Source organism: Candida tropicalis (assembly GCF_000006335.3).
Source record: "Candida tropicalis MYA-3404 genomic scaffold supercont3.2, whole genome shotgun sequence".
NCBI classification, from domain to species: domain Eukaryota; kingdom Fungi; phylum Ascomycota; class Pichiomycetes; order Serinales; family Debaryomycetaceae; genus Candida; species Candida tropicalis.
The window spans coordinates 856,832-883,876 of record NW_003020049.1 but is presented as its reverse complement, the minus strand read 5'-3'; the positions used below and the strand labels follow the sequence as shown (position 1 = coordinate 883,876).

The window sequence follows — 27,045 nt, the reverse complement described above, 5'->3', positions numbered from 1 at the left end:
CTTGAGGTTTTGATTTTGGTTTCAGATCTTGTTGTTGATTATGATGATCGATAGAGTGATGATGATGGTGGTGGTGATGATGGTGATGATGCTTTGTTACTGTTATTATTATTATTATTATTATTATTATTATTGTGATGGTGGTGATGATGATGGTGATGTAATACCGGTTCCTGTTGTAGTTGTTGTTGCTGTTGAGGTGTAGGTGGCTGTGGAGATTGTTGTTCTGAGGTTGAGGTTGCAGGTGGGGAATAACTTTGTTGTACCTGATATACTTGTTGATGTTGTGGGAGCGGGGGTGATGTTTGTCGAAGTTCCTGTTGGGAATGTTGTGTTATTTGATTAATTTTGGGCAAAACATATTGTTTTTCTTCTTGTGGTGCTTGTTGATGCTGATTTGGTGGTGAGACTGATGAGTGGATCAATTGTGGAGATGCTGAAGTTTTTATTTTTTTATTTACATGTTGATCACCATGGGATTGTGGAGGTGACAATGAAGAAGTGGCTGATGATTGAGGTTGAGCATTTGGTATTGGATTATTTAGAAAATTGTGAATGCCCAAGCTTGTTGGTGGTGACAATTTATTCCGTTGCTGCGGCGGCGGTGGTAGTTGAGCTGGTTGAGTAGGTGGTGAAGCTGAGGAAGACAAGAATGATATTGGAGGTAATCTAATACCTTGGTTTCTATCCGAGGACATTCTTTTATAAAGGTTTATTCTGACGTGGCTTGAGTGTTTTTTCCTTTTTTTTTTCACAATCGATGATGATATTGATATTGGTGCAGAAAATTAAAGAAATAAAAAATTTTCTTTTTTTTTTCGTGGGGAGATTTTCTTTTATGTAAGACAACCAGAATTAAAAGACCGATAGAAAATGAGTTCTTGGTATGAATTGCAACAATCTGATTATATAACAATAGATTGAATTGATAATTGACAGTGGTAGTAACTATGAGACTCAATTGAATCAGCTGATCTGTAATCCCGTGATACTATCAATTTAATCAACCAGAGTTCCAATAAAGAATTAAAGTAAAAAACTCAAAAGGGAGATGAACAATTTTTTTTTTGTTGTTGTTGTTTTTGTTGAGCCAAAGACAAATGGACAAAACAAAAAAGAAAAATGAAAAAAAAAATAATAATAAATTCAGGAGCTGTACACTACCGGCACGTGTATATGGACATACATATCCGATAACATGCAAGGTGAATAAAAATGTAAATTTATGAAATGGTTATTATCCACAGGACAAAAAGTATAATACAACTGGGTTAGGGCTACTATGAAATATTATTAATCTTAGTCAATCATCAAAGGAAGAGATAGCCAAGAAACAGGTAGAAGCTAGCCTATTAAAAGGGTATGTAGATCATCTTATTCTATCATTGGTGTATTCCCTAGTATCCGAAATAGCCTTCAAATTCTTCAACCTATTACTTTACCATCCTAATAACAAAGAAACGAAAAGGAAAAATATGTATATAAACTTTCAATCTATTTAATCAAGGCGTGTAGGTATTTCTTTCTTTTTTTGGCAGGGAAATGTGCCCATACATAATTAACTTTTGCCGAGGTGGACAGTCTCCTGGTTACTTACAAGAGAGGCTATGATTCACACAAATTGGCTTTATATTTCACTTTATTGCGCTCTTGATCTCAAGAATTGTAAATAGATGTACAAGAAGTAGTTATTAACTAACCATACACACATATACTACGATATATACAGCCGAAATTAGATAGTTGACAGCGTGAACCGTCTTCGGATACTGCTTAATGTTTTGGCATGCTATGTTGGTAGTTGAAAATCGATTATTGATAATTTTAATGTTTATATATTTTACGGAAGAAAAGGGACGACACAAGATAAGAACACATAATACAGCGAAATTCCGTTTGTTCTATAAGTATCAGTCTGTATTTTTTTTTTTTTACAAATTAATACCCAGTCATGAAAATATTCAAACCTCCTAAATATTGGAAAAGCATTCCCAACACAATAATTGTCTACTCTTGTTTTTTTGGGTGTTAAAGAAATTTAATTGCCGATGTTACAGTGTTTTTTATTCATATCAACACAAACCTAGTCTGGTACTTCCGTGACAAAATTATTAGCATTAGTCCCCTGTATGAATGTTCATTGCAAGATGGACAAAATTGTTGCTTCTCGTCTTAACAACAATAAAAAAAAACACATCACGTGAACAATATTTAATTCTAATACAAGAGCAAATTTGATAATATCTTTACATAACAGTTACTCAAAATTGTGAAGATGAAACAATTGCAAAAACTTACACAACAATTCACCCGTTTATACATACATATTACTTAAACTGCACTCATGGCTTGAGAAAAGTGACAAATCTTGGATCAATTCTAGATTCATATTCCCAGATACCATATTTACCTTGTGCCATCAAGGTACTACAGATGCAAATTATTTGTTTAACCCCCAGTAGAGTATTATTATGTGGTGAAAATATGTTGTGTAATACTCTAAGGTCATAAACCGGAAACTTCAACCCCAATCCAACATAGAGCCTCGGATTATTCTTTTTACTGGTTACCAGAAACAAGAATTCTTCCTGTTGGCCGTTTTCTTTCAATACAGATCATTTTCTCTTCACAGACAAAACTTACTTCCGAGTTACTTTCGTCCTTTGTGTTGTGTAGTTTCTGGACAATTACATCTCATTTTGGGGATCGTTATGAGTATTGATGGTATTGTTATTAGATAACAATGATTTGAAGAATAGACTTTGTTTCCGTTATAGGAACAGATCCTATTGACGTTTCCTGTGGATATACGTATGTGTATTTCCAGTTGGCTTCGTGACATTTCACAAACCACAATAAAAGCACACCTAAGTATAATTTTCAGTTATTCTTTCCATTTGGTGGAAACATACCGACAAATGAAGCGTCATAAATTGTGGAATGTACTCCCGTTTGACCATCGTATCTACGTGATTTGTTTTGACTGGTAAATCGATGTATGAGCATGTTTGGGGGTTATAACAAACTACTTTTCCCGCCACCACACACGACTCTCTTGGTTGCAAAACTAAAAAGAAAACAAATAAAATGGAAAGAGCTTTTCTTTCTTTATTTCTGAAATGTGTCTAGACAACCCAATGTAAGCTACACAATTAAATACTATCAACAAGTCTTTCTCTCAATTGAAATAGAGATAAAACTTAGTCTGGAACCCCCAAATGAGGATTCTATATATTGTAGATTGCACACGAGGCGTATATCCACACCACAATCTGTATATGTGTGTAAGTGATCTTTCACTCGAATGTGTTTCTTGTAGTTAACACATACATACACAAGTTGTCAATTGTATAGATAAGCACAGAATTTCAGAATTCTTTTTGTCTATCATGTTTTTTTTATTCTTTTTGATGCATCATATGGTAATTAACAAATACTATCATCAGGTATAGGATCAAAGAAAAACAAAAACGATCACAATATCACAAGAGAGTAATACAACCATTGTCATCATCTCTGGAGCATAATCAAAAAACAAGTGAAAGCGAAGAAGGAAATCTGACTGAACCAAATAAAGATGTGAAATCCCAAAAATTAGACCTGTGCATTAACATTACGTTGACTCTCTACGTTTGGTTAGTGACTTTGGAAACAATTCCTTTAATTCTTGAAAACAACTTGAAGGATAAATCGTATGCTTTAGCAAATGCAAATATAATTTTATGTTTCAAGGGGGGATTTTTTGTTATTTCTCTATTTGGTGTTAGAAACAAATCAAATTAGCTAATGTTTCTGTTTGGGATCAGTTTCATTCATAATAATAAGTAGATGGCATATATTGGAGATAATTTTGACATGTTTCTTTGTTTCGTAGTTCGAATGCTAACTAAACATTCAATGCTTTGTTTAAAACTATTTCAAAAGCTCAAGAAAGGTACTTTTATTCTGTTTCATATTGAAGTTAACTAACAAGATCCCCGGTAGTTACAGTTGCATTATTGGTTCACCTAATGATTGTCAAGCATGATGTGCTCGTGACAGATAAAACGTGACCCGAATATTGGTATTGCAGTGTAAAATACTTTTGTCCATTTTTAGTGGTAAAAGATGTACAAATAATTTTGTCATTCTACTACGGAAAAAAAAAAGAAAGAAAAAAAAAAGAAACTCACAGGGACAAAGTAACCAAAGAAACTAAAGAACCAAAAAAAAATTAATCAACGTTTATACTACTTTCTTCTTCTTCTTCTTCTTCTTATTCTTCCTAGTTGTTATTGTTCTTGTTCGATAAAAGTAGTTGGTGTGGTATTAATAATTATTTATCTACTTCTTCATATTCAACCATTATCAAACTACTTCAACTCAGATATTGCGTTTCCTTTTTAGTGTTCACTTCTTTATTTCGTTGTTTTACTTTTTTTTTGTTCTTTCTTTTTTAGTCATACGATCATAAAAAGAACCATTTCCCATAATTTCTTTGATTTTTCAAATGATTAGTGAAACCAGAAGTATAAACAACCTCCCAACTACATCTACTCCAACTACTACCACTACTGCAACAGTCACTACTACCACGATCACAGCAGCCAATAAAGAGCATCTACTACGCAAAGCAAAATCAACCCCAAAATTAAGATCATCAACCACTACTACAACTAAATCTATCAGCACTACCAAGAAATCAAAAAAACAATCAAGTTCAGGTATTTCTTCGTTATTCAGGAAATTTTCAAATTTTCTATCTAAAATTAAAACCATTTCTGACGACGTCTTAAATCATCCCGACGATTTTGATTTATTTATTGAATATCCAATGCTGCCTTCCTCAACAAACTTCAATAATAACTCCACTATTGATGAGCGGTTTTTACAAGATTACAAAAAATTCAAATCTTTGGATTTACTAGCTGAACATTACAAGAATAATACACCACCTAAACAAATTACTAGTACTGGAACAAATACTGCTAATGACGTTAAATCTTCTTCAACTATGACTTCAACTTTACAAGATTTTATGCGTAAGCAGTCAAATCAAGAAATACTACCCACCTCAGACGAATTTTTACTGGATGATATCATCCAAGCAGACGATGAAGATGATGAAGACAATGAATCAACTTCTGGGAAAGTTTTATTTCATGATATTGATATTATAGAATTAAGAAAAGAATTTGAAACTTGGGTTAATAGTAAAAGTACCACTGATACCGATTCAAAATCAACTTTATTATCACAGTCAAACATTGGATCTAATTTGTGGGAATATCGTCGAAGTAAATGGTTACAATGTGATGATCCAAATAAATTAAATAATAGATTAAAACAAACTTCAATTTCCTATATCCCCAAGGATTCTTATGTGCAAATTTATTCAAGTTTAATTGATAAGAACAAAACCCTTAAAAATGATAAACATATTAATTTACTGGATTTATTAAAGATCATAAATGCTGGTTGGATAGCTGAGGACAAATGGGAAAGAGCCGCTAGGGGGTTACCTTGATTTGTTATCTGGCGATACGTTTTTTATTTTTTTTTTTTGGCATTATATAAATAATATCTTTTATCTATTTCATACCCCTAGTCATATACATATATATATTAATTAATACGTAATTACAGATATCATTTTTTAACTAATTTCAAAGTATTTTCCAATATTCGTAAATCTTGATCAATTAATTCACTTCTGGATTGTAAAGTGTTAATATCTTCAACTATATCATGACATTCTCTTATTATATTTTCCAATTTGGTTTTATATTTCATTAATTCATAGAAATTTTTAGATATATCTTGATTTAGCTGTTTATCTATAGTTTGATTTAGTTGATGAATAGTAGTTATTTTATCGACTAATTCTGATGATTCTGATATTGAATTTACTTTAATTATTGAAGTTAATAATTGAATTAATTGTTTAGAATAAATCGAGGAATTTTTCAATTCATTGATTTGATTTATTTTAGCTTGTTGTAATAATTCATTATGCAGTGGACGCGATTGTGACTGTGACTGTGATGATTGTGATTGTGGTTGTGGTGATGATGTCATTTTATAAAATCTGGATGTGGTTTCATGGTGATAATTGATTTTCCCTTTGTTGATTTGTGGATTTTTAAATTCTCGCACTCTAAAGAAAACAATCAAATATCAAAAAAAAAACCCACTATATCATTTATCAAGAACTGAATTAATAACGTGGGGGAATCTTGAACAATGACTACATCGACGACTTATTTAACTAAAGATTCTTTATTTTTGAAACTACCAACAGAACCAACAACTAATTCAATTACATTAAAAGATCTATATAATGATTTATCAGCAAATCCAATATCATATGATTCAATAATCAATAAAACATACTATTTATTAAAATCTTCGTTATCATCATCGCCATCATCTGAATTGACAGTCCAAACATGTTTGAAATTATGGCAAATCAGATTGACTTGTCATTTATTCAATAATAATTTAAATTATGCCAAAAAAGAACTGATTAATTTAAATAACTCCTTGTATTTAAATGAAAATCATAATATATCACCATCTAGTTTAAATACCATTAGTGGAGGAGCAAATGGGAATAATAATCTTCTTTATCCATTACCTAAGAATAATTTAATGGTTATTGATTATAAATTATTGATTCTATTAATGAGATTAAAAAATTTCCCAAATTTAAATTTAACTAATGAATTATACAAATTGATTTGGCAAATTAGATTAAAATCAAATAATAGTCCTCAAGATGATACAAATGATATGAATATAATTTTGGAAAATTTAAGTTTTGATAATATTGTGATTTTAATAATTACTAAAAATTTCATACCTTTAATTAATTTTTTAAATCAATTAATTGAAGAATTGAAAGAATTGAATAAATCCAAAGAGAATCAATATTATTCGAATATTTGTTTAATTTATATTATTATTAATTTAATCGTATATTGCAAAAAGGGGAAACTTGGAGGAATATTTGATAATGTTAAACAATTATGGGAAAATGATGTGAATCAATTCACTAAAAATTGTTTAAATTATTCATTACAAAAAATATCTCCTATTATAACTCAATCAAATCCATCTGAATCTATTCACAAATGTGAAACTATCGATGATTTAGTTGAATTGGTCAATAATGATTTAATAACTGGGAGAATAATCTGTTCAACTTTAGGTATTTGGGATTTAATAAATAACTATGATTTCACCTTGGCTGAATCTGAAGATGGTTTACAATTCAGAGGCAAAACCAGTGCCAATAAAGATATATCCTCATTGTCAGATGAAGATCTTGCAAATGAATGTTTGAAAGTGTTAGAAAGCCAATGGTGTAAGTATATAAATAAAGTGTATGGATTAGAATAAAGAGTAATATTATTTTTTGCAGTAAGAATGTGCCACTAGGGTTACAGCCCTAATATCGTAGTACTTTCACGTGATCGTATTATATACACTCCTTTATTGGGTAATGCACGTACAACAGGAGAAAAACTCTTGCACTCGCGGTTAACGAGGCACGTGACACTAGTAATAAGTTTTCTTGTTTTTTTTTTTGTTTTGTTTTGTTTTGTGTGAGTGCGCGTACGTAGTGTGGGAAGCTAATGTGTGAGTGCGTGCTGTGGTAGTGGCTCACAATTCCTTGGTAGTAACTCGGTTGAGCAAATTCACTGTGCGAAGAAACCACTCACTCACTCACTCACTCATTCTGAAAATTGAGTGAAAAAAAAAAAATTTTTGTTCATAGGTACTAGTGTAATATATTGTTCACATCAACCCCAAATAGATAATCAAAGATGGCTTTACAAGACGTTGTTACTAGAGAATACACTATCAACTTGCACAAAAGAGTATGTTTAAACCCACTAGAATGAGATGGAGAAGAGAAACTGAAGGAGAAGTGATGTTCAGAATTGAAATTGAGAACAATGTTGAATTGGAAAAGAGAAGAAGTGAAAGAAAATGACTGGACTAGATATGGGACATGTTAAGAAATAACAGAAGAAATGAACATGTATCAGAATATATCAAATTATTGAACGTATTATAAGAATTGTATTTATTAGTGGATCCACAATAGTTAGCTCCCCCTCCATCTCCAATCAATAAGAAATTTTTTTTTTTATTTTAAGAAATCAAAGTATACTAACAATATTCTTTAATTATAGTTACACGGTGTTCATTTCAAAAAGAGAGCTCCAAAAGCTGTCAAAGAAATCAAGAAATTTGCCACTTTACACATGGGTACCACTGATGTCAGATTAGACCCAAAATTGAATGTTGCTATTTGGAAGAGAGGTGTCCAAGGTGTTGAACACAGAATGAGATTAAGAATCTCTAGAAAGAGAAACGATGAAGAAGATGCTAAGGAAAAATTATTTGCTTACGTTGAACCAGTTATTGTTCCTTCTACCAAAGGTTTACAAACTGTTGTTGTTGAAGATGAAGAATAAATTAGTTATTCTTGATATCTGAAATAATATATAAATTGTGTTTAGGGTAGTTAAAAGGAATAATTTTCTTTTTGTATAATAAATTAATTATCATTCTGAATATTTATAAGAGAAACGTACTTATTCTTTCAATTAGAGACAATTCTAATTGGTTCATGTCAACTTTATTCGATAAAATTCTACAACTAATAAATAAATTTTTCACATCAAATCATATATTTAAAAAGTCATATACACATAAACTGTTCTTAATAGTTAGTAATCAATGATTCTTTTTGATTAATCCATGCTCTCTCTTATAGTAAGAATAATACAAAAACTTATAAAGTCAGTGTAACTATGACAAATAAATATACCAAATCATAACAAAACATCAAATTGAAATTACCAAAACGGTAATCAATTCAACAAAGATAAAGAAGCTTGCTAAAGCTCCTCTTGTTCGCAAAATGGGTATAGAAAATTAAACTTATCATCATTAATAAATTATGTACATCCTCGTACTATAAGAAAATAGCTTAGTTTATAATAAACATACGTCTTTGACTCTTAATGATATTGTTGTTGTTGTTGATGATGGGGATAAGTTGGTAAAAGTCAAATGAAAATTTTCTACTGAGATTTTTTTTTTTCGCTCTCTCTTTACAAAAGAATGTGATTACAATTGGTAGTGCGAATGCAATCCAATGTGTCGGGTAACTATGATTGGATGTTTAGGAATTAGGGTTGGTTAAATCAACATTATCGTCATAAATACCAAACAACTAGATCATACCAAGATAGAACAAACAATGTAATATCTAATTGTTGCTTACTAGTTACTTTTAGTTGGTGATTTCTCAATACTATTCTTTTATGTATCTATCATTGCCGAGGAAGTAGTGATCATCATAACCAAAAGGTACACCACAGGTATTCCTGTCTAATACTACAACACCACTCTCATGTGATCTCTTTCATTAGCAATGTAGCTGGATGAAAAAGTCGTGATACCTCATCTGTTCTGGTTTAAGTGAAGGAGTTACGGCGACAATAATAATAAAGGTGCGGTGTTAATTATCTGCCCCCGCAATTTTTTGCCTTTTTCGTCCGGTGATTTTTTATCCAGCGGATGAAAATCAAACTTAGTTCAAAAAAATTTCAACAACAATCATAATTGAACCCTATTTCTTCTGGACCACAACCTTCATCATTACTTTAGATCAGATTAGACATAGTAGTTACTATTGCCATGCCGTCAGTTGCAAGTTCTAAGGATACCGAGGAATCAACTCATATTCATGATTCAATATCATCTATTGCAAATGTATCTATTATCAATGATCCAACTTTAAATGATTTTGACGTATTGGAGATTTCTGAAGATTTATTCAATGAAATATTCCCTAATGAGCAATCTGGTATTGACGATGACAGATTCATTTTGATTAAATTATTAGGAGCTCCTGATTATTTCAATACTTTTAAAATTATGAAAATTACCAAGATTGTTACAAAACAATCCCAATCAATTTGTTTAATCAATAATTCAACATTAGTCAAGTTTAAAAATGATCAATTAACAATTCATAAAGCATTGATTAAATCTATCAATTATAAAGATATTCCTAAATTAAATCAAATTTTCGTATCTATCCCAAATGAAATATATCATTTATTACATGATAAATCACAATATTCAATTAAAGAAAAATTCATAACTCAATTTTTAAAATCTTGTGGCGGTGTTATTAATCAAGGTGATTATATTAGATTAATTAATGGGAAAATTAACTTATGTGAACCATTAACTCAAGGTAAAGTTGATTTTGACACGGAGATTGTTTTAATTAATCAAAATGATCAACACGTGGAACTGGAAGAAGATGAAGAAGATATCTACGAGGAATTAGAAGAAGAAGAGGAGGAATATGATGTTAATGACCTTGATTTATCTTCCTATTTGTCATCAAGTTTGCAATTTGGGAAATTTAATAGTAATAACGATGTTGAGAATTCTGTTAAATTCAAGGTTGGTCCATTACCAGAAAGATTTATCCTTGACGATTTACCAAGTAGTTGGTCCAAAGATGATAATGAGTTGTTTGTATTTATAAATAATGATGATTTTATTAAATTGGGATTTCCTATATTCAATGGTGATTTGGTTAAACTTGATACTGGTTCACAATCAATTATTGTTAGATTATTTACTTTTATTGAACCCCAATCTAATTTTCAAAAAGGAATTGCTTATTTATCACCAATTTTATTGATAAATCTTGAATTAAATGAAAATTCAAAGATAAAATTTGTACCATTGAATGATAAATCAAATGATGCATTATCAAGCGTAATTCCAATTGCAGAATCAGTTACAATTTCAAGAGTTAGTTCTCAAATTACTATGGATAAGACTTTCCAAACTAATTTCTTTTCAAGTTTGAAGACCATTTTAAGTAACAAATTAAAGTGTGTTAAACCTGGTGATTACTTCCCGGTGGTTATTGATACTGTTTTATCCAAAACCATGTTTGATTATGTAAACGATGAAAATAACGATAGTAGTAATAATGACGACTCAGCCGCTGGTGTCGGAGGAGGAGCAGGAGCAGGAGGCTATGATAATTTTGACGTTATTCCAATTGGGAATCCGGATGCAGTTGCATGGTTTAAAATTGCTGAGGTCAAAGGTGTTAATGAAATTGGAACTAATCAATTTCTTATTGATCCAAATAAAACAATGTTGGTTTCATCAGGAGTTGAAAGTATTAGATTACCTAAAAATGCATTTGCCAAATGGTATCAATATTTGAATTTACCACCGTTGTTTAATTATCAAGAAGGAAATTTTAAGTATGCACAAGAATTCAAAAAGACATTATCTACTTGTTTATCATCAAGGATTAATTTGAAAACTTCAATTTTATTGACTTCAATGAGTAGAGGAATTGGGAAAACTACTCTTGTTAGAGATTCATGTATTGAAATGGGATTGAACCTAATTGAATTGGATTGTTTTGATTTGTTAAATCCAGGACAAGAATTAAAAACCATTGGGATGTTAACAGGTAAAATTGATAAATTAATTGCTAATGCTTCTAATGAGAATAATTCTTCCTCATCATCATCATCATCATTCCATGTAATTTATCTTAAGCATATTGAAAATTTGTGTCCTAAAACGGATGAAAATGATCAAAATTCAAGTATTTTCACCTCGTTGACATTAAAAATCATTCTGACTTTACATGATTATTTGAAAAATTATTCAAATTTGGTTATTGTCATGAGTTGTAATGATTATGATAAATTGAATGATAATTTAAAATCGATTATTAAATTCACTATTGAATTTACTGTTCCTACTGAAAACGAACGTTTGGAAATTTTCAAGTTTTTGATAAACAATGAAAAATTGAAATCTAAAACCACCACCCCTAATAAAGATATAAATTCATATCCATTTATAATTAGAAAAGATATTAATTTCAAGAATCTTGCATTACAATCAGCAGGGTTTAACACCAAGAGATTTAATTTCAATTATTTAAAAATCCAAAAATTAGCCTATAAAAGATTAACCAAATTATCTAAATCATCGGGTATTAATTTGTCCAATGTTCTTGATATAGGAAATGGAGGAGTTATAAATTGGATACCAGAAGATTTTAATTTGGCAATTAATGAAGCCCGTAATCAATTCAGTGATTCTATTGGAGCACCACGTATTCCAAATGTTAAATGGGAAGATATTGGAGGGTTGGATTTAGTTAAAGATGAAATTTTAGATACTATTGATATGCCATTAAAACATCCAGAACTATTTAATAATGGTTTGAAAAAAAGAAGTGGTATTTTATTTTATGGACCTCCAGGTACTGGTAAAACATTGTTAGCTAAAGCTATAGCTACTAATTTTTCATTGAATTTTTTTTCAGTTAAAGGGCCAGAATTATTGAATATGTATATTGGTGAATCAGAAGCAAATGTTCGTCGAGTTTTCCAAAGAGCAAGAGATGCTAAACCTTGTGTTATATTTTTTGATGAATTAGATTCGGTTGCTCCAAAGAGAGGTAATCAGGGAGATTCCGGTGGTGTTATGGATAGAATTGTATCACAATTATTAGCTGAATTAGATGGTATGAGTAGTGAAGGAGGAGATGGGGTGTTTGTAGTAGGAGCAACTAACAGGCCTGATTTATTAGATGAAGCATTATTAAGACCTGGTAGATTTGATAAAATGTTATATTTGGGTATTTCAGATACTGATGAAAAACAAACTAAGATTTTAGAAGCTTTAACTAGAAAGTTTAAATTGGATGATGATGTTAATTTAGAAGAAATTGCTCATAATTGTTCCTTTACATTTACTGGTGCTGATTTTTATGCTTTATGTTCTGATTCGATGTTAAATGCAATGACTAGAGTTGCAAATGAAGTTGATGAAAAGATTAAAAACTATAATCAAAACTTAATAAATCAAGGTAAAGAAGAAGTTAATACAAGATGGTGGTTTGATAATGTTGCTTCCGATCAAGATATTACAGTATTGGTTAAAATGGAAGATTTTATAAAAGCTCAAAATGAATTGATCCCATCTGTTTCAGCTGAAGAATTACAACATTATTTGAGAGTTAGAGAGAATTTTGAAGGTGGTAAAGAGAAAGCAAAACAAGATTTGATTAATGAAAATGGACATTGATCATTTGTCTGTGTGTGGGGGGGAGGGAAATGATAAGGTTAACAAAAGATGATGTTTCACAAACTCAAAACATTAATCCCCTAACCATAATAAGTCATTGTTGATTCCAGATAGAGTAATATTAATATGTACGAACCAAATACAATTGATAATGATTAGTCATGTTTGTTTAATATACTTTCTGAACGAATCTTAAAAAACCTTCATTGGATTGTCAGGTTCAAATGAGGTAATTACCATTTCTTACAAAACCGCAACGAAAGAAAAAAAAAAAATGCAGCAAATTAATTTTGCAACTGAAAATTTGAGTAGATTTTTAACTCTTATTTCTTACTTCCCCTAAAATGGGTAGTTCATGTTGAAAACCAACTCTAGCAACAAGATAAAACTATATAAATAGGAATTTAATTTATCAAATTGATTATTCAATTGTAATTTCTTCTACTTCATTAAATAAACAAACATTTACAACAATGGCTGCTCAACAATCAAACAATCAATCTAAAACTAAATCCACTTCTACTACTGCTGCTTCTAAAGACAATGCTGTTATTCGTGTCCTTAATGGTAAGGGTTACTTAGCTTCAAATTGTGCTATTATGTAAATTTAATAGTACTATCATTGCTATCTTATTACATTTTTCTTGTTATTCGTCTTCTAATGGGTTGATTCTTATCCATTATTATCGTTGGTTAATTTCGTTTCGTCTTTTATAATAATATATCTTTATATTATCTTTATTTCTTTTTCAACAAAATACAAAAAACAAAAAAAACTCCTTCGGGAATCACAATTCATACTTGTAGATTACCATTTGTCTATTAGAATATTTAAAGCTAATATTATTATTATTATTATGTACAGTTGTTCATATCCTCTTATTTATTAACCATATAACTTTTATCAAGAATATCTTTAGCTTGATTAATTCTTTGACTTAAATATTGACTTCCATTTTTATCAGGATGATTTAAAATCATTAATCTCCTATATCGATCCCTAATCATTTTTTTATCAACATTTAAAATATCATCACCTTCAATTCCTAGAATTAATAATGCTTCTTGTTCAGTCATAGGATCATTAAATGGTCTATTTGGATATTTATTTCTTAAATATCGATAATGCTCATATCTTGGATCAGATTTATTCATACTTGTAAAATTCCCATCACTATAATTTATAAGTTTAATATTATTTAATGTTGCTATCATTGTTGGTGTTAGATGAAGAAACTGTCTATATGCGGATATTGTTGCTTTTGTTGTTAATGCTATTATTGTTGCTCCTAATCCTACTACTATCGGTAACACCATCTCCAGGAATTGATATAATGTATTGTTGTGATTCTGTGGGGGCAAGCAAATTAGGGGGTTTGATTACTTTTTCTTCTGGATTTTTTTTTTTTTTTTTTTTTTTTTTGATTTGCCTCAATATTTTTCACTTATGCATATCGGGGGTAGGGGTCAATGTCGTATGTTAATGTCGCAGAGATCACGCGGCGACATTATCGGTTGTCCCAGGATACACTACCTGAATATATGGAGCACATGATCAAAGGACAATTCCGATACCAAAAGTTGAATAACAAATAATAGAAGGTTAAAATAATCATAGTTTTTGCAACTATTATATTTGATATTATTAAAAGATGTAAAATGAATTATTTTTGGGCGATGAATAATATGTCAAAAATTTTGCAATAAAATGAAACCAAATTTCTTTTATTCTGCATATTACAGGCACTGTGTAATGCAAAAGAAATATTGGGTTGCACCATGAAATTATACCAGGTACAAAGAAAAACCCGTTTAAAAAAAATAATAAACGAATCAATGTTATTCTTACAGTAACAATTATCTCTAGATTATTAGGTATTACCCTTACTTTGTAGGGACAAATCAAGAATCATGTTGATTGTTTCTATAGATCGTAAATCCAATTCCGACTTGGGGAGGAATCACAGAAAAAAAAAAATATTTGAGGAAATTTGATGGAAATACCGGTTTAGTTCATATTTCTATTGTTCTCCTAAAAAGAGATGAATATGAGAGGGGGGGGACATGTGTGCGTAAGAGAAGGCAATTTCCGGGAGGCGGCTAATTATTGAATATTGATTATCAATATCTTACTAAGTATGAGACTGGAGTTAAGTTGATAACTACTGTAGTACCTCTCTCGAGTTAGTGGGGGACTATAGTGGATTGAACAGAAGTTGAATAATCCGATATTTGGAGAATCAACAAACGTGTGGGTATGTCTCAGAGAAAAGTAACACAAAATATGTGATAAATCTGAAGCATGAATATCAACAGGTTTTCCGATTTTTTTTTTAATTCAGCGGATGAGCTTATTCTTTTATTCAATTACATCATGAGATTTTTTTTATTTATTTGTTGGTCCTTTCAACAGACCAGTGGGGGGAAAACAGAGCGAGACAACTGAGGAATGTCAGTTATCCATCATGCTATGCAATTGTACAAGAGTTTATTGTACACAGAAGTGAAACTTTTAGAAAATGCCACCTGGTGATGGTAAGTTGAAGCAACAAAAAAGAAAAAAAAAAATTTTTCCCCTGTCATGATGTGAGTGAGAGAGAGAGAGCAGCAGGAGCAGCAGCAGGTGGGCAGGTGATCTGGTGGTTGTCGAAGTGCGCAGTGCGATCTGATTATTGTAGTCGTCGTCGTGGGTTGATTAAAAATTTTCTGTTGCTTCGGCACACACTCGTTCGGCCGCGGAGTACACAAACCAAAAAATTTTTTCTTTTCTTTCTGTAGTATATTTATTCCCTTAACAATCATTATCACATAATACCACTACTGAAAAATTATATAAATTCAATCAATTCTCCTTTGATTTTGGGAAAATTTTTTTTATCTTATTCTTCTTCTTTTCTTTTTTGGAATTTTTCTTTTTCTTTTCCTTTCTTGCTTCATTGTACTTTTTAGTCTACTACTTCAAACTACAAACATCTATTATACTACAATGTCTTCATCTGCTTTATCCTGGTTATCTAACTTGAACGTTGAATCCGTTCCAGCCAAAAACTTGAGAAGATCCTCAATTATCTGTACTATTGGTCCAAAGACCAACAATGCCGAAGTTATGGTCAAATTGAGAAAGGCCGGTATGAACGTTGTCAGAATGAACTTCTCCCACGGTTCTTACGAATACCACCAAACCGTCATTGACAATGCCAGAAAATCCGAAGAACTTTACAAAGGTAGACCATTGGCCATTGCTTTGGATACCAAAGGTCCAGAAATCAGAACTGGTGTCACTGTTGAAGAAAAAGACTGGCCAATTGAACCAAACCACGAAATGATCTTCACCACCGATGAAGCTTACAAGAACAAGTGTGATGCCAGCATCATGTACCTTGACTACAAAAACATCACCAAAGTTATTGCTCCAGGTAAAATCATCTACGTTGATGATGGTGTCTTGTCTTTCGAAGTCATTGAAGTTGTCGATGAACAAACTTTGAAAGTCAAATCTGTCAATGCCGGTAAAATCAGTTCCCACAAAGGTGTTAACTTGCCAGGTACCGATGTCGATTTACCAGCTTTGTCTGAAAAGGATGTTTCCGATATCAAATTCGGTGTTAAAAACAAGGTCCACATGATCTTTGCTTCTTTCATTAGAACTGCTAACGATGTTTTGGAAATCAGAAAAGTTTTGGGTGAAGAAGGTAAAGACATTCAAATTATCTCCAAGATTGAAAACCAACAAGGTGTTAACAACTTCGATGAAATTTTGAAAGTCACTGATGGTGTTATGGTTGCTAGAGGTGATTTGGGTATTGAAATCCCAGCTCCACAAGTTTTCGTTGTTCAAAAACAATTGATTGCTAAATGTAACTTGGCTGCTAAACCAGTCATTTGTGCCACCCAAATGTTGGAATCTATGACCTACAACCCAAGACCAACCAGAGCTGAAGTTTCTGATGTCGGTAACGCTATCTTGGATGGTGCTGATTGTGTTATGTTGTCTGGTGAAACCGCTAAAGGTAACTACCCAATTGAAGCCGTCTCTATGATGCACAACACTTGTTTGATTGCTGAAAAAGCTATTGCTTACCCAGCTTTGTTCAACCAATTGAGAACTTTGGCTGTCAAACCAACCCCAACTTCTGAAACTTGTGCCGTTGCTGCTGTTTCTGCTGCTTACGAACAAGATGCTAAAGCCATTGTTGTCTTGTCCACTTCTGGTCTTTCTGCTAGATTGGTTTCTAAATACAAGCCAGATGTTCCAATTTTAATGGTTACTAGAAACGAAAGAGCTGCTAAATTCTCCCACTTGTACAGAGGTGTTTACCCATTCATCTACACTAACCCAAGTATTGAAAACTGGCAAGAAGATGTTGAAAACAGATTGAGATGGGCTGTTTCTGAAGCTGTTGAATTAGGTATCATCTCCAAGGGTGACTCCATTGTCACTGTCCAAGGTTGGACCAGAGGTTCTGGTCACTCTAACACTGTTAGAATTGTCCAAGCTTAAGGTTCTTATTCTGATAATATCTAAATATTGATTTGTTTAGTTTTATTACATACGAAGAAAAAGAATTTTCAAATTTTAATGTATAGAGTACGTGTGATTTTTTTTTAAAAAAACTACCTCGTTTATTGTAGATTTTTTTTTTCCGTGTTGTCGTTGTCGTATGAGAATTACCTCCACATCGTTTAAACTTCCTGCGATGAATTTATTTTCTATTTTTTTTTCTGTTCTGTTTTGCACGCCCTCCCGTATTGGTGTAGAAGCAAATTTACTTTTGGGAATTCGAAAAATTTCCCATTGAAATATATATATTATCACGACACACACACTCACACATATTGACCAATCCAACCACACCACCACCACCGCAACCACAAGAGCAATGATTCAAAATCAAATTAAAAGGTCAATTGGAAAATTGACTCCATTAAGAACATCAAGTTATTTACGTACAAATTCAAGAACTTATTCAACTGAACCACAACCATCTAAAGAAAAGGAAACCACTCATTTTGGTTTTAAAACAGTTAATAAAGAAGAAAAAGAAAAACTTGTTGGTGGAGTATTTTCATCAGTTGCATCAAATTATGATATTATGAATGATGTTATGTCTATGGGAGTTCATAGATTATGGAAACATCATTTTATTAATAGATTAGATGCTGGTATGAGACCAGGATCAAATCAACCATTAGAATTTTTAGATGTTGCTGGAGGTACTGGTGATATTGCATTTGGATTATTAGAACATGCTGAAAAGAAATTTGGTGATAATGTTAGTAAAATGACAGTTGCTGATATTAATCCAGATATGTTAAGAGAAGGAGAATTAAGATTTTCTAAAACAAAATGGGCAAATACTGATCGAGTTAATTTCTTGGTTCAAAATGGTGAAATTATGGATAAAATTGAAGATAATTCAAAAGATGTTTATACTATTGCCTTTGGTATTAGAAATTTCACAAATATTCAAGCTGGTTTAAACACTGCTTATAGAGTTTTGAAACCAGGTGGTATCTTTGCATGTTTAGAATTTTCTCAAGTTGAAAATCCAATTTTAGATTATGGTTATCAAGCTTATTCATTTTCTTTATTACCTTTGATGGGTCAATTGATTGCTAATGATAGAGAATCTTATCAATATTTAGTTGAAAGTATTAGAAAATTCCCAAAACAAGAAGAATTCAAACATATGATTGAAAAAGCTGGTTTTTATGTTCCTGAACCAGGTTATGAAAATTTAACATTTGGTGTTGCCAGTATTCATATTGGTATTAAAATGTAGAAATAAATAATACAATTTGTTCACATTTAAATCTCATGTACATACACATATTAATATACAAATATATATATATATATATATATATAAGTAAAACTAAACGGCAATTAACCATGTTTGGTATCTATTAGGTTAGCATCTATTTGACCCAATTCTCTTTGTTTTAGTTTCAATTGTAATAAATTAAATTTGGGACAGCAAACACTTGAAGCTGAAGAACCATTTGATTCATAGAATTTTTTACAACATTTATATAATTCATCAATATAATAGGAACATTTGGATTCATTATATCCATTCTTCATTAAACAATTTTGTATAGCACATGCTTGTGGTTTACAAGTTTCATTGATTTCATCAGACATGATTAACAAACTATCATCAAAAAAAACAGAAAGAGATTGTAATATAGACAGCAATTTAAAGCAAACAAACAAAAAAAAAAGCATTCTGATTTGTTCGCTGAAGATACTAGAACATATCACAATTGACCAATGAATGATTCAATAAATATATTATAAGGCGATAATTATACAGAAGATCTATCTAATTCAGTATGATAATCATCTTCATCTTCATCATCATACTCACTTGGTTCTCTAATTATCAAAGGAGCAAATTCTTTTCTTGTTTCTTCAGTTACATTTTTCCTCTTTGAACTATAAAAAATAATTAATGCCATAAATAATGAAGTTAATAAAGTAATTAAACCCCATCTTGATAAATACCATCTTAAACTTTCAATTTCAGATTTTATATTTGAACTTAAATCAGTTGTTATTTTATGATTAGTTTCTTGAATTTTTAAAAACATTTTTTTAGATTGTAAAGTATTTTCAGATTTTGCTTCATTTATCATAACTGCTGAATCATTTCTTAATTTTAAAAAATCATTATTTAATTCATCTGTAATTGCATTAAAATCACGTTCTAAAATATTAATTAAAGCTATTAATTCATCAATATGTCGATCTCTTGATCTAGTTATATCAACTCGTATTTCTTGTTGGGCACTTTCAAATAAATATTGTTCATTCTCTAATTCAAAATTTTGTGCATATATAGTTGATAATTTAGTTAATTTGGAATTAAGTTGATAAATTAATAATGATATAATTTGATCACTTTGATTTGATGTAAATCCAACATTTCGAAGTTCTTTATAAATTGAATATGTATCAATATATGGATCTAATCCTCCAAATACTTCTGTTAAAAATTCTTCTTTATTAGCTCCTTCAGGTAATACTCTTTCTGATTGTTCTGAAATAATAAATGGCGAATCTAATTTAATCGTATTGTCATTGCTACTACTGCTACTACTGCTGCTGTTGTTGATATTGTTGCTATTATCATCACTCAGTTTCGTATCTTGATTGCCATTAGTTGATTGTGGCTGAGAATTCTTGGTTAAACTGTCATCTTTCTTATTCCCCGGTAGTATACTTTGAAATCGTAGGGTGCTGGTTGATAATGTCTTTATAAATCTAATATTACTTCTATTGGATTCTAAAAAGATATTTCTTGTGATAACCAGGATTGGTGGTATAATATGAATATTTCTTATTCTGGTAAAACTATGCCTTATCATTACAGATTCAATATACTACAAATAATTATGTATGTTATAAAACCAAAAGAACGTGATATCAACGAAATCTCCCCCAGTAAAAACAAAGGCACACTTGTATTGATTAAAAAAAAGAAAAGGGCGAAGAGAGAAAGTAAAAGATTTAGGTTTACGTTGCGCCCTTAGGCGCGCGCCTTCGCTAACCCATAATAGACAAAACAAAACCAAAAAAAAAGTACAATTCATAGCGAGACAAACCCAAAGACTTGCACGTGACACGATAGCATCTTCTTATTGGGTTTTTATGATAAACTTTTAGCAATCATTGATCTTGGACTTGGAATACGTGAAATTCTACTACTAAACCCAGATGATGGTCGAAGTGAAGAAGTACTTATTCTTTTGAAAACATTCATCATTTCTTCAGATGGTGGAACAGTATCGGCAGTTGACTGATCTCTTGGTCTTGCAGTTCCATCATTTACATATTCCTCCTCATCATCATCAAAATTATCTCCTAATCTAAAAGGGAATTCCAATGCATAATGGTACATTGAACGTGAGAAGAACGGGTAGCCAAATTTAATGTGTGAAAAATATACTATCGATTTGATTTTTTTCTTAATATCAGAATCAACACATGCAAACCCGCTGCATTTACTTATATAATGGCCATGGTTAGCTGGTGCAATCACAAGATCAGAAGACGGAGGGAATTCTTCATTGAAAATACGATCATTTGGTTGCAAGTCCTCTTGAACAATATGTTCAACTAATTTAGGGTAGTTCACTGATCTAACTCTATGATCACATAAATTCACGAGTAGCTTCCTTTGATCACCATATGAACTCAAAATATCATCAACAGTAATATCAGGTCCTTCATTTTGCAACTCAGCTTCTCCATCATTAACAATATATGTGACCTTAGAATATTTGTCAAGTAAAGCGATCTGAGGTAGGATTTTCTTAAACAGTTTCAACTCATCCGGATCAAATGTATTGGCAAGTGCAACTAATTCTACTAAAATTGCATTCTTTATGGAGTCAATAAAATTACTATCACCATCCCAACATGCACCCAGTTTTTCAAATATGGTAACCTCAATAATACTTGGTACTAAACAACACCAAGTTATGAAGCGACCCATTTCACGCAATAACCTTACTCTTTCTGCAGCAATATGGGTTTTACATTGTGTAAAATATTCATTTCTAATAGCAATCACATATTGAACTTCTTTCTTTTCTGGAATTCTTATTTTCCTATCGGCATCTAAATATGGTTGTGGAATTTCTGGAGGAGGAACCAACATCGGCGGGTTGAGTTGCAATATTAATGCTATTGATTTTGGATTGTTAATTTTTGGGATATATTCCATACATTTAGCTAATCCCACTGGAGTCCCAGTCCTTGGGTTGAATACTTTCCAAATAACAACAGGAATATACCACAACATTTCCCAGTAGAAAATACTTTCGTCAATGATGGTTTGGACATATCGTTTTGTAGGATCAGTTTCATGAGAAGCAAACTTATATCTTAAATCAAAATAAACAATTTGCACTAATTCCCAGGTATTTACAATTAATGAATGCACATATAATAATCTCATATATGCAAATATTGTAAAATTTAACATTACTCTTAAAACATGAACCACAAATAAATCCCAAGTTGTATATTCCTCTTTAGCAGAATCCAATCCATTGATGTATCTTGCACCGGAGGAAAGCCCTAAACTTGTAGCAGGTAATCCACTCAATTCATTATTTGGAGTCACCTTCTTTTTCTTGAATAATGCTTCAAACATCGATTTTTTTGTTTGTTCTTGATTAAACGGCCAAATCAAGATGTGTTGCAAATAAGAAAGAAATAACAATAATAATAAAAAAAAAAAACATATAAAGTTACAAGAACTTAGCGAACCCTTTGAGGCAACAATTCTTTTTTTTTTTTTTGAAAAAAACGAAATCTAAATAATTTTTTATTCTAATACTCTAATAATAACGATAAACAATCAATGTATCTATACATAACAAAGGGAATATTTTACAAAACATCATAAAAGACCAGTCTTATTATTCCATTTCAACGTCTTCAACTTCAACGTCGTCAAGAGTTGGAGCAGTGACAACACTTTCAATTTCTTCAGTAGTACTACTGCTTTCATCTTCAGCTAATGGCTCAACTGCAATGGAAACAGTATTTTCATCTTGAACAGTTTTGTTTTCATTTGGAATGATTAATTCTAATTCATCTTCACCAATGAATCTAGCTTTAATTTCATCGAATTTGATGATTTTGTCAAATTGAAAGTGCTTTTCAAAGTGAATTTCTTCATTCTTGTATTGTTTAGCCAATTCTTCAGCATCTTCTTGAATTTCTTCATCTTCATCACTTGAACTTTCTTCATCATCTTCTTCTTCGCTTGAGCTTGAACTTTCGTCATCATCATTTTCTTCTTCTTCAACACCATTCCATTCTTCATCTTCTTCTTCATTATAGTCACCTTCTTGGGCTTCTAATTCAGCCAAGATTTCAGCAACTCTGGCTTCTTTTGCTTCTTTCTTAGCCAATTCTTCTGCGACAGCTTTTTCAACAAAGGTATCTTCAGCTTCACTGATTTCTTCATCATCAGAGCTGTCATCGGAATCTTCATCTTCTTCATCTTCTTCAGCAGCACTATGATAATCTTCATCTTCGTCTTCATCTTCTTCAGCTTCACGTTCTTCCAAGTCAGCGATGAGTCTGGCAATTTTTTCTTTACGAATTTTGGCATTTTCTTGAAGTTCTGCAACCAAAGAATCATTGGCTTCACTGTCAGAATCTTCTTCGTCTTCTTCTTCTGCGTCGACTTCTTCAGCTTCATCAATTTCTTCATCGATATCAGCATCATTCAAGTTTAATTTACCACTGATAACCAATTCATTTTCATTCTTTAAGAAATCAATCTTTAAAGCTTCTTTAACCAATGAAGGAAATCTAACAGTCAATTTGTAGTTATTGTCATCGACTTCTTCCAATCTATAGTCCAGACTATTTTCCAAATCTTCAGTTAAATCAATGACCAGGAATTCATCATCATCATTATCATCACTATCATAAGCAATCAATTTTGTTTCATTGTCATCTTCTTCAATATCATCGTCTTCATCAAAATTGTCATACAAGACAACATCTTCATCTTTAACATCTTCTGGTAAAGTAATGGTTTTGTAGATGGTAATACCTTCTTCGTCGTCGGAATTTTCGTCACTATCAACTTCAAAATATTCTGGTTCAGAACCCAATTCGGAACTTTCATCTTCAGAAGTTATTTCGTCACTACTAACCAAACCATCTTCAAATTCTTGTCTGATATATTCCAACAATAATCTGTCTTTAATTTCTTGTTCTTCTTCAGTGTCAAATTCTTCGTCAGAATCTTCATCAGAATCTTCTTGGTCGTTGACAATGTAAATAATATCATCTTCAGAGTCGGAGGAGTCTGAATCAGAAGAGGAATCGGAGTCAGAAGATGAGCTTGAGGATGAGTCGGAATCTGACGACAGACTAGAATCGGAATCTGAGTCAGAAGATGAATCTGAGTCAGAAGATGAGCTAGAATCGGGATCCGAGGAAGAATCAGAAGATGAGCTAGAATCGGAATCTGAAGAAGAGTCACTAGTACTAGATTCATCATCATAATAAGCAACAATTTCATCATTCATATCAACAACTTCACCTTGGTCTTCTAATTTTGCTAAAATAGCTTCTTCTAATTCTTCATCGTCAATTGAGTATTCGTTACCATCTGAGTCAACATAGGTAAGTTCAACCTCATCTTCATCAAGGTTACCTCTACCTGAGAATACGATTGGTAATTCATCACCAAGAGAATTGTTTTCATAATAATCAGCTTCATCTTCGTAAGCATCAGCTTCATCTTCGTAAGCATCGGCTTGGTCTTCATACCAGTCAGCTTCGTCTTCATAATAATCACCTTCATCTTCATAATAGTCAGCTTCATCTTCATAAGCATCGGTTTCTCTTTCATAGCGGTCAGCTTCTCTTTCATAACGTCTATTTTCTTCTTCTTCTTCACTTGGATCAATTTCACTATCAGGTTCTTCAACATAAGCATAATTAGATGGTTGTTGATGGTAATATCTTCTATAACCACCTCTACGTTGAGGAGCTGGTGCTCTGGATCTTGGTTGTCTAAAACTCAGGGAAGAACCATATTGAGGTCTAGCTGAACTGTAATTCTTTCTAGCGTATCTGTTAGCTCTTGGTCTATATGGCATCTTCTCTATAATTTAGTTGATTGGTTATTCTTCTTAATTAATAAAAAGTTGGTAAAAAAAAAAAAGAAATTCTATAATCCAGAAGCAAAAAAAAAGGGAGATGTGAATGGTAATTTATACATCCCACAACCAAATTTCAACAATTAGTAGGAGAAAAAAATTTTCAATTTTGTGTTTGAGATGGTGCGGCGCAATTTCCTAATTCGTGTTATTGCCACCAACCAGCCAAAAAATTTTTTTCACTAAGGAAGGTTCTCGAATTTACGAAAGCGAAGGCGATAATTTTATTTCTTTTCTTGTTAGTAAAGACGCGCCCACGCGCGCTGAGAATTATCAAACACACAAGAGAAAGATTTTGCAATAATTATTGACATGGCATATAATCAAGTAAAGCTATTGTAAAACCTCACAACAATTGCTGTTATTCTCGCGACGTTTTATTCTTCCGATTGATGGATCAACTTCATACGGCTCGAATTATCATTGTTATCTTGACATTGCTTTCAGCCAAGGACAATGTGTAGGGACTGGGGAACGAGTCATATTTGTTGATGAATTGCCTCTATCAAGTAAAAATAAAGACCCCAGGGCTCTTGTTAGGCTATAACGCGTCGTTCTATTACTCCGGCTTTATCTATGAAACGATCATATTTCTACTAGTAAATCAAAGTTAGAGCAGGTAGCCTTGTATTGCTTCCAGATAAATATTCAGTATAGGACGGTCGTGCACCCTGGAAAGGTTGCTTATCAAACATTCTATATACACCTATAGTAAACAATGTCAATGTCAGGGGCTCATAACCAGTGGATAAATCCGATCGAATGAAATGGACAAAATTGTTTGACAGTTTGACCAAATTATTTCTCGAGAATGACAGAATTAATTGCACAGATGTCAAAATGGAAACATCTGGATTTATACCTCTGTTACCAGTTGAATATATTTAACAGAATTAATTTACATACTAATCAGATAACACTGACTCTTAGCTTTAATTACATATACAATTGTTCCATATATATCTCCTGTAAACCCAACTGTTTGTTATGTTAAACTTTCTGTCTAGACAGAGGATGGATTACTCTAGAACAGATAGTTTTGTCAATATTTTATCAGATTTTGACAACATGTAGAAATACTTTTGTCATTGTCATATTTTGAGCTACCTGGCCATCTATAACTCTCTCCAACACTCTTGAAAGAGTTATACCGCCTTTAGAGGTCTATTTTCAATTATAGTGAGAACATCGCCATAACTAAAGTAGTCTAGAGTCAACATAATCACACTTTTCCTTTCAAATTTCCACATGAAACACTTGTTTCGATCATTTCAACATCAATTGAACCTTTTGGGATCAATTCTAAACACCATACGGCATCAAAAATACTATGAACAGGTAACCTATCTTTACAAAATTAGGGCTATCAAAACCATAAAAGGTCGTGTGTGTTGCTTAAATTCCCAGATTTGACCAATTGAAAGCCTCGTACGTAATGTAGCATCAATGGGTGTATTAAAGCTACCTGGTAGTACTTTACAATCAGATAACAACTAAATTTGATACCTGCCCATGTGGCGGGGGAAGAGAAACTTGTTGTGTTGGAATAGTTTGAATGCATTCCAACTTATCGGTAGTGAATTTCCGAAAACTGTGGCACTTGCACGTTTTTGTAATTTTTTTTTTCTTTTGCTTGTATTTCCACGCCACCCATCGCAGATGAGACAAGAAAAAAAAATTTTTTTCTGTCCAAAGTACACGCAAAAATTTTACTATAAATACTAGCCCTTCCCCTGGTCTCCCTTATTCTGAAAACCAAATCTCTTTGCCATTTGGCTTAGATCCAGTGTAGTATCTGTTCTTTTCAGTGTAACAGCTGAAATGTCATCATTGATGACTTTACATTATGTTACAAATTTATACTTATTTTTGGATATTGGGTAGATTGATGTATTAAAGTGGGCTTGCTCACAGTCTTTCTACATAGTGTCGTTGCCACTGTACTTTTATTTTGGCTTCTGACGCAAATTCTTCATTCATATTTTTTAAGTCTCTATCGTGATTGGTTGTTAATTGCAAGCAATTTCATGATATTGAAATAAAAGATAGTTTATTGAAGAGTTTGTATTTTATCTTCTCTGATTCATTTGAATTTATCTATTATTGTTGTTGGTTAGTAATCCTTATTGTCGTCGTGCATGATAGTCTTGGTGAATTTGTTTTCTCTAATTTTCTTGATAATAGAAAAAAGGATGC

General features: G+C 31.7%; 13 protein-coding genes across 13 annotated transcripts; 6 read left to right on the top strand and 7 right to left on the bottom strand. All coding sequences in view use genetic code 12, as the record gives it.

Moving 5' to 3' along the window:
• Positions 1-38: 38 nt before the first annotated feature.
• CTRG_01467 (uncharacterized protein) lies at positions 39-698 on the bottom strand (the record flags this gene model as incomplete). Its single annotated transcript, XM_002547115.1, has 1 exon — positions 39-698. One exon carries the CDS (start codon positions 696-698, stop codon positions 39-41), a length of 660 nt encoding a protein of 219 aa, XP_002547161.1.
• Positions 699-4,489: 3,791 nt separating this feature from the next.
• CTRG_01466 (uncharacterized protein) lies at positions 4,490-5,506 on the top strand (the record flags this gene model as incomplete). The annotated part of the gene is made up of 1 exon (XM_002547114.1): positions 4,490-5,506. One exon carries the CDS (start codon positions 4,490-4,492, stop codon positions 5,504-5,506), a length of 1,017 nt encoding a protein of 338 aa, XP_002547160.1.
• A 122-nt stretch (positions 5,507-5,628) lies between these two features.
• CTRG_01465 (uncharacterized protein) lies at positions 5,629-6,057 on the bottom strand (the record flags this gene model as incomplete). The annotated part of the gene is made up of 1 exon (XM_002547113.1): positions 5,629-6,057. The coding sequence occupies one exon, from the start codon at positions 6,055-6,057 to the stop codon at positions 5,629-5,631; it is 429 nt and encodes a 142-aa protein (XP_002547159.1).
• A 165-nt stretch (positions 6,058-6,222) lies between these two features.
• Positions 6,223-7,380, top strand: CTRG_01464 (uncharacterized protein; the record flags this gene model as incomplete). Its single annotated transcript, XM_002547112.1, has 1 exon — positions 6,223-7,380. One exon carries the CDS (start codon positions 6,223-6,225, stop codon positions 7,378-7,380), a length of 1,158 nt encoding a protein of 385 aa, XP_002547158.1.
• A 428-nt stretch (positions 7,381-7,808) lies between these two features.
• On the top strand, positions 7,809-8,465 carry CTRG_01463 (60S ribosomal protein eL31; the record flags this gene model as incomplete). The annotated part of the gene is made up of 2 exons (XM_002547111.1): positions 7,809-7,862; positions 8,181-8,465. 2 exons carry the CDS (start codon positions 7,809-7,811, stop codon positions 8,463-8,465), a joined length of 339 nt encoding a protein of 112 aa, XP_002547157.1.
• Positions 8,466-9,696: 1,231 nt separating this feature from the next.
• PEX6 (AAA family ATPase peroxin 6) lies at positions 9,697-13,149 on the top strand (the record flags this gene model as incomplete). Its single annotated transcript, XM_002547110.1, has 1 exon — positions 9,697-13,149. The coding sequence occupies one exon, from the start codon at positions 9,697-9,699 to the stop codon at positions 13,147-13,149; it is 3,453 nt and encodes a 1,150-aa protein (XP_002547156.1).
• An 879-nt stretch (positions 13,150-14,028) lies between these two features.
• Positions 14,029-14,466, bottom strand: MDJ2 (Mdj2p; the record flags this gene model as incomplete). The annotated part of the gene is made up of 1 exon (XM_002547109.1): positions 14,029-14,466. One exon carries the CDS (start codon positions 14,464-14,466, stop codon positions 14,029-14,031), a length of 438 nt encoding a protein of 145 aa, XP_002547155.1.
• Positions 14,467-16,135: 1,669 nt separating this feature from the next.
• On the top strand, positions 16,136-17,650 carry CDC19 (pyruvate kinase; the record flags this gene model as incomplete). The annotated part of the gene is made up of 1 exon (XM_002547108.1): positions 16,136-17,650. One exon carries the CDS (start codon positions 16,136-16,138, stop codon positions 17,648-17,650), a length of 1,515 nt encoding a protein of 504 aa, XP_002547154.1.
• A 379-nt stretch (positions 17,651-18,029) lies between these two features.
• COQ5 (2-hexaprenyl-6-methoxy-1,4-benzoquinone methyltransferase) lies at positions 18,030-18,932 on the top strand (the record flags this gene model as incomplete). The annotated part of the gene is made up of 1 exon (XM_002547107.1): positions 18,030-18,932. The coding sequence occupies one exon, from the start codon at positions 18,030-18,032 to the stop codon at positions 18,930-18,932; it is 903 nt and encodes a 300-aa protein (XP_002547153.1).
• Positions 18,933-19,036: 104 nt separating this feature from the next.
• On the bottom strand, positions 19,037-19,378 carry CTRG_01458 (uncharacterized protein; the record flags this gene model as incomplete). Its single annotated transcript, XM_002547106.1, has 1 exon — positions 19,037-19,378. One exon carries the CDS (start codon positions 19,376-19,378, stop codon positions 19,037-19,039), a length of 342 nt encoding a protein of 113 aa, XP_002547152.1.
• An 80-nt stretch (positions 19,379-19,458) lies between these two features.
• CTRG_01457 (uncharacterized protein) lies at positions 19,459-20,520 on the bottom strand (the record flags this gene model as incomplete). The annotated part of the gene is made up of 1 exon (XM_002547105.1): positions 19,459-20,520. One exon carries the CDS (start codon positions 20,518-20,520, stop codon positions 19,459-19,461), a length of 1,062 nt encoding a protein of 353 aa, XP_002547151.1.
• A 281-nt stretch (positions 20,521-20,801) lies between these two features.
• CTRG_01456 (uncharacterized protein) lies at positions 20,802-22,313 on the bottom strand (the record flags this gene model as incomplete). The annotated part of the gene is made up of 1 exon (XM_002547104.1): positions 20,802-22,313. The coding sequence occupies one exon, from the start codon at positions 22,311-22,313 to the stop codon at positions 20,802-20,804; it is 1,512 nt and encodes a 503-aa protein (XP_002547150.1).
• Positions 22,314-22,581: 268 nt separating this feature from the next.
• CTRG_01455 (uncharacterized protein) lies at positions 22,582-24,789 on the bottom strand (the record flags this gene model as incomplete). Its single annotated transcript, XM_002547103.1, has 1 exon — positions 22,582-24,789. One exon carries the CDS (start codon positions 24,787-24,789, stop codon positions 22,582-22,584), a length of 2,208 nt encoding a protein of 735 aa, XP_002547149.1.
• Positions 24,790-27,045: the final 2,256 nt, after the last annotated feature.